This window comes from Musca vetustissima, unplaced genomic scaffold, assembly GCF_032173495.1.
Source record: "Musca vetustissima isolate MV318-11 ecotype Yass unplaced genomic scaffold, APGP_CSIRO_Mvet_v1 utg55682, whole genome shotgun sequence".
Lineage (NCBI taxonomy): Eukaryota > Metazoa > Arthropoda > Insecta > Diptera > Muscidae > Musca > Musca vetustissima.
In genome coordinates, this window is record NW_026875117.1 from 125,694 (window position 1) to 137,782 (window position 12,089).

At 38.2% G+C, this 12,089-nt stretch overlaps 1 protein-coding gene across 1 annotated transcript; it reads left to right on the forward strand.

Annotated features, from left to right (window-relative positions):
• Window positions 1–1,012, forward strand: LOC133337625 (charged multivesicular body protein 3). The gene is made up of 3 exons (XM_061545836.1): window positions 1–65; window positions 209–449; window positions 511–1,012. Exons 1-3 carry the CDS (start codon window positions 21–23, stop codon window positions 903–905), a joined length of 681 nt encoding a protein of 226 aa, XP_061401820.1. The 5' UTR covers window positions 1–20; the 3' UTR covers window positions 906–1,012.
• The last annotated feature ends 11,077 nt before the right edge of the window (window positions 1,013–12,089 follow it).

The following is a 12,089-nucleotide window of genomic DNA, read 5'->3' on the forward strand; positions in this document are numbered from 1 at the left end:
ATTATTTAATTACCGTAAAAATGGGTTTATTCGGACAGACAAAAAGCAAAGATCCCAAAGAACAGGTAAGCTCGCACGATTGTTACGAAGAGACAACTTCGATTTCTCCAAAACGATATGCAATAGAGGTTGACGACGAGATGACGACATCATTGCACTTGAGATCGAGGCAAAACAAAATAACAATAACAAACCATTTCTCATGTAGGTTCAAGAATGGACCCATAAAATACGCAAAGAAAGCAATCAATTGGACCGGCAAATACGCGGTATACAACGCGAAGAGGAAAAAGTCAAGAGGTCATTGAAGCAAGCGGCTGCCAAGGGTGATCGGGATACTTGTGTCATTCTGGCCAAGGAAATTGTGGGAGCACGTAAAGCCATCAATAGAATATACACGACAAAGGCTCACTTGAATTCTGTACAACTGCAAATGAAGAATCAGTTGGGTAAGTATTTGGGTACTACTTTCATAGGATGTGAGTACTAATGTATATTCAATGTTTATAGCCACATTACGTGTTGCTGGTTCACTTTCAAAATCCACGGAGGTCATGCAAGCTATGCAAAATCTTGTACGCTACCCTGAATTGGCTGGCATTATGCGTGACATGTCCAAGGAAATGATGAAAGCTGGTATCATAGAGGAAATGTTAGACGAAACTATGGATAGCTTGGAAGATACTGAGGAGATGGAGGAGGAGGCTGCCAAGGAAGTCGATAAAGTCCTTTGGGAAATAACCGATGGCAAATTGGGTGAAGCTCCCCTACCTCCGCAAGAATTGGCTGCCGCTGAAAAAACAAAAACACCCGCCGTTGCTGTTGCAGCAGATGATGTCGAAGATGACGACGACGAGGAAGATTTGCAAGAAATGCAATCTCGTCTTGCCTCTCTACGGTCGTAAAAAATAGAGGCTACTCTGAATCGAATAATACGCTAAGTTCTATGCACTTTGCCTTTCAAGTAGCTTTGATGAATGTCGATATTAAACCATATGTTTTTATTTTGTTTTAAAGAAAATTCGGATCTCTGAGTTTATGCTGTACTAATCCGAAGCAACTATTTTGGTTTTTATTAAGTTCGTATGCATATGTCATGTAGTGTGCAAATATTTTGTTTCATTTCTATTATCATTATTTTTATTTACATACATATTTTAGTGAGTTTCTAAACCAAATTTAACTGGCTTAATTTTCATCGTGTTTTTTTATATATATTAAGTATTTAATATTTTGTAAAATAAACAACTAAATTAATAAAATTAATATTTATTAGAAAATCAAATTGCATTTGAAATACTTCACGTTCAAAGATATTTAGTTAGAATTGTGCAAATTTTAAAATTCGTCATGATACAATGTTTATTGTTTTTTTAGTCTGCATTAATGATTGCCAGTTTGAGACAATTTGTTTTGTTTACATGGCACATTTATCGATGTATCATGTGACATCTGTTAATTATAAAGGTTAAATACTGTTGACGATGTTGTTTGTACTCTTACCAGTTATATTTTTAAATTTGTATGTAACATGAAGAAGTAAACAAAATTTAATCACTTGGGGACATACTGTTATGTTGCGTCCTTGGTTCCACCCATCCAATTATTTCTATAATCAATATCAAACAATGTAGGCTTGTTTCTGTAAAATATTTTATTCATTTTTTCATGTTTTTAAATATTTTGACTTTTTTTAATTTAAAAATTATAAATTGTTGAGCCCAAAGACAATGAAAATTGCGTAAAAGCTTGTTACTAAAAGAAGGTAGTTGATAACTACGAATCCTGAACCTTCTGTCGAAAAGGATCAAGAAGGTGCTAATTTACCGTCATAACCTATTTCAAAATAAAAATAGTGTTTCGTTTTGTTGAAAAAAAAATATCACAGCCGATATCCATTTTTTGAGAAATTATGAAAGTGAAGTCTTGGAAGATTGTCATACATATTCCGAAATTAGACTAATGCTGCAAAAATAAGGTAAGGTTTGGCATATTTGCATACTTTTAACGAATTTTAAGAAGTTGACTTTGGGCTTGATTTCGGAATCGAAAATCATGACTTTAAATATTTAGGGAACAATCGTGAATTTCAATTAAGGCAAACATCAATTTTACGGAAATGCAATACAAACACGCCAAAAAAAAAATAAATTTTACCAAAGATAATAAACGTTTCGAAAACATTAGTCGTCCCACAAACGTTTCTCTTATCGCTAAAGATAATGTTATTTGTGAGATACTGTCTTTGAAAGACAGAATAATATATTGCAGTGCAATATTTTTTTACAAAATGATGAGTTATAGGACAATTTAGTAACATTGTGTTCTTGTTTTTTGCCATTGTCATCAGTTTTCAAACATTACAATTATAAAGATTGCTGCCGACTATTGGAAAATAATATCCAATTATCGACAGGAGTTAATAAACTCTTTTGAACGATTTAAGAATTTAATTTAAAAACTATGTGTAAAATCATTCAAAATTTTTTTTATATATTGAAAATTATTGTTGACCTTTGAACCTTTTTTATATTCCTTTTTATAACCTTCCCCACACTGTGGTACAGGGTATTATGTGTTTGTGCATATGTTTGTAACAGGCAAAAGGATACGATCCGAATTCAATTTGGCAAGGCTCATTTATTTGGCCCAAGGACAAACCCTATTGAAATTGGGAAAAATCGGTTCAGATTTAGAAATAGCTCCCATATATTTGTTAGTCTGATTTTATGTAAATGGTGCACCAAATTTCCAGAATTTGTCCGATTAAGATAAAATGTTCCATATGTTGAGTTTTGTTAAAATCGCTTAAAATTTAGATATATATTGGTCCGATTTGGTGAACGTGCACCAAACTCCCAAGAGATGGCTGATGGTACAAGTACGGATTTGCGTATGTGTAACTGTTATAAAATCGGAGCAGATTTAGATATAACTCCCATATAAATATTCGTCCGAATTTATGTAAATGGTGTACCAAAATCTCATGTTTTGACAATAAGATATGTTATGTCTGGTAGAAATCGCCACATATTTTTATATATCTCTCGAATATATTTTTGCCCCATTTTATCTAAATGGTGCCCCAAATATCAGTAGCAAATTGACCCCAGATGATGTTGGTGTAGATACCGTTACAGCTCCAATATATTTTGTTTGATAGATTTCAACGGGAGATGACATATTGCACAGTGCGTTGTACTGAATCATACCCCATAGCGGGTGTCAAGCTTGCTTCAAATCTTCGCTTGACTTTCCTTACTGCTTCGTTTGACTTTCCTTACTGCATTTTCCTTAAGAAACATGAATAATCGCTTTTTTAATTGCTCTTGGCTCTTTGGGCTAGATTCTCGTATACGAAAATAAATTGAATTGAAAATGCTATATGTTTCCTGTACTTAGCTTAATGAACTTTTACACAGAGATAGTTATGATATTTTTGAAGATTATTCAAGGTATTTACGTTAGGTTGAAATGAGGAGTGGTTTACGCCACCATATGTCCAATATATCGACGCCTCCGAACCATAGTATGCTAAGTCTGAAAAGTGAGTTTTTCAGTAGAAGCTTTCAAAGTATGGAAGTTTCTTAAATCGTACGTGCCATGCTAAGTACATTTTTGCTTATAACTTTGGTTTGGATTGACCGATGATTATCAAAATTTCAGTGAATTTAAATTAAGGACCGTAGTATCTAAAAACGTAAAGAACTTTAAAACATGCTAAGTCCCCTATATATTTAACTTTATTTTATATGCTTTGAAGATAGGTTCTTCCTACTGCCCTATTTTTGTCTTTCTAGTGAAGAGACATAGAAATCTCCGTCTTGGCCGGATTTACGTTAAGGCCCCTCGGCCTCGCACAATTATAGGCGATGTTTAACACTTTTTCCTTCTTCCTACACAACAAGTTAGAATTCTTTCCCATCAGAAGTATTAAAATGTCGTCTGCATAACAGGCGGGTTCAATTCCCACCTCAGTCCTTAACAGACTATTGATAGTGGAAACATACAACAATGTTTATAAAAATTCTTGCGAAGTTCCTTGTCCTACTTTATCTCTCATATTTATGTCTTGAGCCAGGATATGATTGCCTGGTAAACTCGAAAGGTCTCTACGGATTGTATAAGCGTTTTAGTGCCGACATTATTGAAAGCTCCCTCGATATCAATGCACACATCCAAAGTAAACATTTTCGTCTCGAAGGTGTTTACAAAGGGGAGTACCAATTCGTGCAGAGCAGTTTCCACTGATGTTCCCCTTACGTGTTGTACTTTAGCGTATCGGGGGGTATATTGCTCTTTATCATGGTGCCGACAATCCGTTTCATAGTTTGGATTAAGAAAGAAGTTTGGCTTATTGGCCGATAGGAATTTGGTGTTGCGTAGTTTTCCTTTGTAACGACAAATTGGGATGCTGGGATATGCTCGCGGGATAGGGTTCGTCGCAGAAAATGTATAATAAAGTGGCCGAGAGTGAAAAAATGTAATTTTAGCTTTCAAATTCAGAATATTCGCTTTATTTTCCTCCGCTGGTGATCTTTCCTGTGTTCTCGACCTTCTTGCTATATCGACCGTTCTGCACCGACTGATCCCGAGCCGGGTTTGGCTCTTCCTTTTCCACACTCGGTCGCAAATTCCAGCATGCTTCCAGTCGCCTTCCCGACGTCGAACCTCTGCTGCCGCGCCGACCACGTAGCCTCTCTGCTAACGGGAACTTGTTTACAAACATAGTGTCAATGTTAACGGGAATATAACTTAATGTCAACTAAATCGTTCGGGCACAACTGTACTCTATTTTGTCTAAACTTATTCATTAAAATACTTTTAGCAATCTTAGATTTTTATCCTTATTATTATTATTAAACAAAAATAAACTAAATCTACGGTTCACAATTTAAATGTTAAATAATAAAGTTTGTAATTAAAAAGAAATTAAATAAAAATAAAAAAATAATGTTAACCCAAATTGTTGGGGCAACAATGAGGGATGATTTTTGTCCTCACACCTGTCCCCTTCTTAACGCGACTGTACGACGGCCAATCCACGGTGGGTTATGTGAATAAGGAATCTGCTTCTGTCTACCATCACCAGCAGTTTAGATTGGTAACCTGGGCGGCGTGTGGCTAGAACGTTGGCCACCAGCGGCTCTAGCTGCCGGCAGCTTCTCACCACCGACGAAGCTCCACGTGGCCTCTCCACGCTCGTTCTTTGGTGGAGCATCACCTTGATACGAGTAAAATTAACCCAAATAGGGGGGGCAACAATGAGGGATGATTTTTGTCCTCACACCGCTCCCTTTCCTAACGCGGCTGTACGACGGCCAATCCACGGTGGGATATGTGTATACGGAATCTGCTTCTGTCTACCATCACCAGCAGGTTAGTTTGGTAACCTCGGCGGCGTGTGGCTGGAACGTTGGCCACCAGCGGCTCTAGCTGCGGACAGCTCCTCACCACCGACGAAGCTCCACGTGGCCTCCTCACGCTCGTTCTTTGGTGGAGCATCACCTTGATACGACTCCAGTGAGGAGGTGTCAAACGAGATCACCGAGGACGGTAATCGCAGGGGCGATGGGGACGTCGAGGAGGATGACGTTGAATTGATATATATGGTGGATCCCTGTCCCCCACGCCCAAGGGTCAACGGCAACCAGGCGTTGGTCATGTTTTCGTCTGCCTCCGACGACGACGCGCTGTCGATTATGACCAGCGGTTTTTTCCTGGGTGGTAAAATTGCCACTCCATCACCTTCTCGAAGGACCGCCGTATGTGTTCCTCATGACGCCATGGACCCACAGATTCCGGGGAGATGTTTGGCGTAGCAGGTCGGGGTACACCTTTCGGTACAAATGACTTAAATTCACTCAGATGCGCCCGAACAAACACGGGCGATGGAAAATTGAGGACCTCGTACGGACCATCATACTTTGGCGCCAACTTCGCTGCAAAACTGTGCACTGCCTCACCAAAACCAAATATATTATAATGTCTGCGTTGGTCTTCGTCTGACTTACCCAGATGGTGCTGGACTATATTGTATATTTCTTGCAACTGTTTAGCTTTGCTCTTCGGGTTATGCTTGGCTGTACCAGTGCCCAACACAACTTCATCATACAGCGCGGCGGGTAAACGGGGTAGCCTGTTGATTCCGAAGTACTCGTATTAAGGGCTAGGCTAATCTCTGGAATACATTCATCCCACTTGTTATGCTGATTACGTGCCACCTGGTGCGTCTTGTTTTTATACCCTTCACCACTCTGTGGTACAGGGCATTATGTCTTTGTGCATATGTTTGTAACAGGCAAAAGGAAATGAGATAGACACATGGTTCCTTTTGAGAATATGCATAGAATCACTGTCTGAGTCGATTTATGCATGTCCGTCCGTCCGTCTGTCCGTCTGTAGATGTTAAATTGTAAACAAAGTACAGGTCGCATTTATGATCCGATTTGAATGAAATTTGGCACAGGTCACGTATTTGGTCCAAGGACGGACCCTATTGAAATTGGGAAAAATCGGTTCAGATTTAGATATAGCTCCCATATATATATTTAACCGATTTAATGTAAACGGTCCATATATATCTTTCGATTTGCACGAAATTTGGTACAGCCTAATCATTTAGGTCTAGAATGATGTGTGCCAAGTTTCGTGAAAATCGGTCCAGATTTAGATATAGCTCCCATATATAGTTTCGTCCGATTTCATGTAAATGGTGCACCAAAGTCGCTATATATCTTTCGATTTGCACGAAATTTGGCATAACGTACTGAATTGAGCCTAGAAAGATGTCTGCCAAGTTTCGAGAAAATCGGTCCAGATTTCTATATAGCTCCCATATATAGTTTCGTCCGATTTCATGTAAATGATGCACCAAAGTCGCTATATATCTTTCGATTTGCACGAAATTTGGCATAACGTACTGAATTGAGCCTAGAATGATGTCTGCCAAGTTTCGAGAAAATCGGTCCAGATTTAGATATAGCTCTCATATATAGTTTTGTCCGATTTCATGTAAATGGTGCACCAAAGTCGCTATATATCTTTCGATTTGCACGAAATTTGGCATAACGTACTGAATTGAGTCTAGAATGATGTCTGCCAAGTTTCGTGAAAATCGGTCAAGATTTAAATATAGCTCCCACGTATAGTTTCGTCCGATTTCATGTAAATGGTGCACCAAAGTCCCTATATATCTTTCAATTTGCACGAAATTTGGGATAACGTACTGAATTGGGCCTAGAAAGATGTCTGCCAAGTTTCGAGCAAATCGGTCCAGATTTCTATATAGCTCCCATATATAGTTTCGTCCGATTTCATGTAAATGGTTCACCAAAGTCTCTATATATCTTTCGATTTGCACGAAATTTGGCATAACGTACTGAAAATCGGTCCAGATTTAGATATAGTTCCCTTTTATTATAGATTGATTATAAGTAATTGAAGCACCAAGGATCCAATAGGCTGATAGGAACAAAACGTTCTGAAATTAGTATAACCTAACCTGTGACAAGTTTGTTTGAAATCGCTTAATATTTGAATAGAGCTTCCATATATATTTTCGCCCGATTTCAAGTAAATTGGGCATCAAACTCCTCATGTTAGTCAGATTGACATCATATTTTACACAACTTACAAAATTGAGCATAGAATTACGTAGTTGCGTTTTCTAGAAGTACACACATAGCCCAACGGATGACCTATTTATATTTGTTTGAAGTCTATTTACATACTTTATAGATAGATCTAGGTAGATTCACATTTAGATAAATATCACATATTTTATTTCATCCAATTTCATGTTAATAGCCCTGTTTAATATACCCATAGTGGTGAAGGGTATCATATAGTCGGCTCCGTCCGACTTTACTACTTTCCTTACTGGTTTTTTTAATTTGGAATTTCGAAGAAGGTTTCCTGATTTGATTTGCAGTTCACTTCCAATGTTTGCCTTTCTTCAGCTCTGATGTTAAATGGTGTTTTAGGGTGGCAAACACCCGGCACAATGACACAACTCCCATGCATATCCCAAAATTTCTATAGTTCCTCTTGTAGAAAGGCTTGGATTCTTTGATGTTCTTGGGGACTGGGGTCCCTGGATAGGACACTTTCTGTCCGCTCCTCGGTCTCTGGTTCGCCTGCCTCTGAGTGGTCGCCTGGCTCCAGCGGTGGCGACACCCACTCCTAAGGTTCAGATTCTTCACTTCATCGCTTTTTGCACTCTGACTCTCGTGAGCGCACGTGAACTGGGCGTTACACCTCACCAACCAATCCAAACCGAGTATTACATCCTCTGTGGTCTCATCCATAATCAGCATATTCTCTCTTGTTCTTGTATCTCCTATTACAACGTCTACTTCCAGCGCGCAGTGGACTTGTTGCTTTGTACCGTCTGCTAGTGTCACAATGGCGCTATGGCGAAGCTTTGTACTACTTCACTCGATCTTACCAGCAAATGCCTTGCTGATTAAACATATTGTAGCCCCTGTATCTACTGTAGCATTTACATGAATTCCTCCCATAACTGATGCTACTAATCGGGTCGAGTCAACGCGTAAAGTTCGTTTTACTGGGGATTTGGTTTCCCTTGGGACTCCTCTATGTTCCGGTTATTCACGTTTTCCATTTCTTGCTCGATCTTCTCCAGTGTAATCAGATTACCCTTCTCGTTCGTCAATGTTATCTTGGGTGTCCTCTTCGGCGTCGTTGACTTCTCTTCCAATGCCTGTTCGTGCTTTGCCTGCAGAATCAGGAGCTTTTTGAGACGTTTCGCGTCGTGCTCCTCACTTAGGAATTGGGCAAACCGCTTTCATAACTCTTCTACCGTACCAGTAATGTCTCGATCATATTCTCCGTAATCCTTCCGTAGACTGTATGCCCACAATACACTTTGGTGGGGCAAAAATGAGGGACGATTTTTGTCCTCACACCTTGCCGGGAAGACACTCTCCTGTCTGACAGGCTTTCGCAGTGTATGCAGACCGTGTATACGTCAAAGAGTGCTGCTAAATATGGTGATAAAGTCCACCTCTTTTTGTAATAACGCTGGTACAGCAGCTTTGAATGGTGAAAAACTCTTCAATGCATCGCGCACCATTTGTCCATCAATCATAGGATCCTTGTATATTTCCTCCCTTTACACGGTTGTTTCATCAGATGTCGATGTGTTCAGGGGGAAGTGGGCTTTCATGAGGAGTCTTTTGTGAACAAAGTAAATGTCGCAATTAGGATCCGATTTGGATGAAATTTTGCACATGTCACTTATTTAGCCCAATTGAACCTTATTGAAATTTGAAAAACATCTGTTCAGATTTAGATATAGCTCCCATATATAGTTACGTCCGATTTTATGTAAGTGGGGCATGATTCAGTCAATATTAGTCCCATTGAGACAGAATTTTGCACAGAGTACTGTATTAGGTCCAGATTGATGGACGTGAAGTTTTGTTGGAATCGGTTCAGATTTAGATTCAGATTCAGATTGGAAGTAGAGGACCAATAATGTTTATTTTCGAACTGGATCTGTGTTCGGAAAAATATTAGCGATTCCCACTTTAGATCGTATTAAATATTAAAATATCGGATAGATTATAAGTCTTTCTTTATTATAGAATTAATATTCTCGATTCCCCTTTTACTCGTTTTGAGACTGTTCCTACTTTCTTATTGGTTATTGTGCTAGACCAAAAACATAACTATCTTTTCATTAGTATGTTTTACATCTATTTTAATTGCGGTACTGTTGTTATTGTGTTTTTCGTTTATTTCATATCAAAGGGAATATAAAATGATTAAAATTTAAAAGCATATTTTAAATAATTGTCCCTATGCAGGCTACTTTTCCTCCTTGCTGGCAAAGTTTATTTTTCTTTTCTAATAATGCTTTCTAACAGTCAATTATAATTTAAATATTCATGATGACTGGACTTTGCCCGTTTTTCGTTTATTTTTTTTGACAACGTTAATTTCAATCTCACCCTCCGGTCATGGTTTTTTTTTTGTTGTTGTCCACAAGAAACTTTCGATATTTGAGGCATTCAAAAATGAACAGCAACAACAGCAGAAAAAAATAACCTTTTAAAGTTGTTGTTTTTTTCCTTTTGCTTCGTGTCAAGTTAATTTAATTTTTCCTCTAAATTGGGTTTTTCTTCTTCTTATTTTTCGACGCACTTTTCTTAATTTATGTTCCGTTCGCACAATGTACAACGCAGTGCAATAGGTGGTGGGTGGTTGGTTGGGACATGAGTTGAAACCCCAAAACGCCACGAAATAATGTTTAATAGCCCGGCATCAGCAGTATTTCCGTTATTTTGTGGCATGAAATACTGTCACTTAATTGCCATAATTTGGCTTGTTAGTCCTTCTTATTTTGTTGGTGACATCTTGCACCCCACCTCCCAGTTTTGAAAACCAAAAACAACCGGATGTACGTGTTTAGTAGAGGTTTGTCTATTGCTGGGTGGGAGGGATGCATGCAGGTTTTCTATTTAAATGCTTTTGTAAACTACACCCGTTGAAATTAGCCAGTTGTAAAGGATATTAACATGTTAAATTCACTTTTGTGACGTAAATAGTTGGTGGTGGTGGAAGATAGGTCCTGTAGGACAAGTCAGAAGAAAATATAATGTGGTTGCATAAGCCCATTATAGTTTCAATTAGTATTAAAAAAATTACATTAGCTTTTATTACTTATATAAGATTATTACCAGACTTTTGTCTGGTTGCCCCAAACTAATTTATATTATTTATGTATTGTTTTTAAGTAAGGGATGACCTAGAAGTTTAACCCATATATGCTGAGGAACATGTAGTTTCATATTCATATACAAAAATATGTTTTTCACAACTTCGTATGTACGCCTTATTACTACCACATAATACGCTACATATTTATACACGCAACCTAATGATTATCATTATAAAAGTTCTTAATCGAAAAACGATGTTATACCCCTTGGGATCAGTGGCCAATGTCGAAGTATGGGGAGGTTGATTTAAACAGTAAAATAAAACAAAATGCAGAATTACAGACATATATCCACCCTATGGACATTTTACATTTAATAAATGAACGGTTCCTTCATATTTGGCCTATGCTATTTCGAATTTTCAGGAATTAAAAAAAAAATCTTGGCATGCGTTAAACATTTCCTACTCATTTTTTTAAATGTTTATGTTAAGCATCCGTATTCCTTGAACCATCTACTAACAGTTTTCTCCTAGTAGATTTTGAGGATACTGTCAATATAATGATTGAGTAGTTGCTCAAGAATCCTTTTTTGCAATGATTATATTATAATCCTCGAAGTGACGTCACATACCTATAGTATGATAGACGCCAAACAACGGCTCTGATTGGATTTAACATGGTCCATCTTTCTTCTCAATTTTCGACACTGACCTCCCCGCAGTGTCGCCTGGGGTAGCTACTTACATCATGCGATGAAATAGTTATATAGAACTATAAACATACTTCAATAGACAGACATGCGTAAATCGACATAGAATTTTATTCTAATAAAGAATATATATATATATATTTTGTGGTTCTCCGGTGAATATTTCGAATTGTTGCAAAAAGAATGAACAATTTAATATACATTCCACCCTATGTTGGGGGGTATACAAATAGGTTGAGGCGTCGCCCATCAGGTGCCAGATGCTGAACAGGAGCATGTACCAGCTGATTAGCGCAATTTGGCTAGAGGAATACATGCCCTCTGATTGGAACCTCAGCGTTCTGTGTCCCGTGCACACATAAGAGACACGACGATATGTTCCAACTATAGAGGAGGTAGTCTCCTCCCCATCGCATTTAGAGTGCTATCCAGCGTGCTGTGTGAACGACTGAAGCCAATGATCAATGACATTATCGCATAGATCAGATATGCACACTGCGCCAAATCCTGGAAATGACCTACGAAAAACACGTCGACACATTCCACTTATTCGTCGACTATAAAGCCGCATTCCACAACCCAATCCGAATTGATAAGGAACTGACAGTAAATGGCGAGAAGACCAAACTGATGGTATCAACGCGGAAGGCGTCCAGTCAACTCGGACCGATTGTGGAACTTGAAAACTAC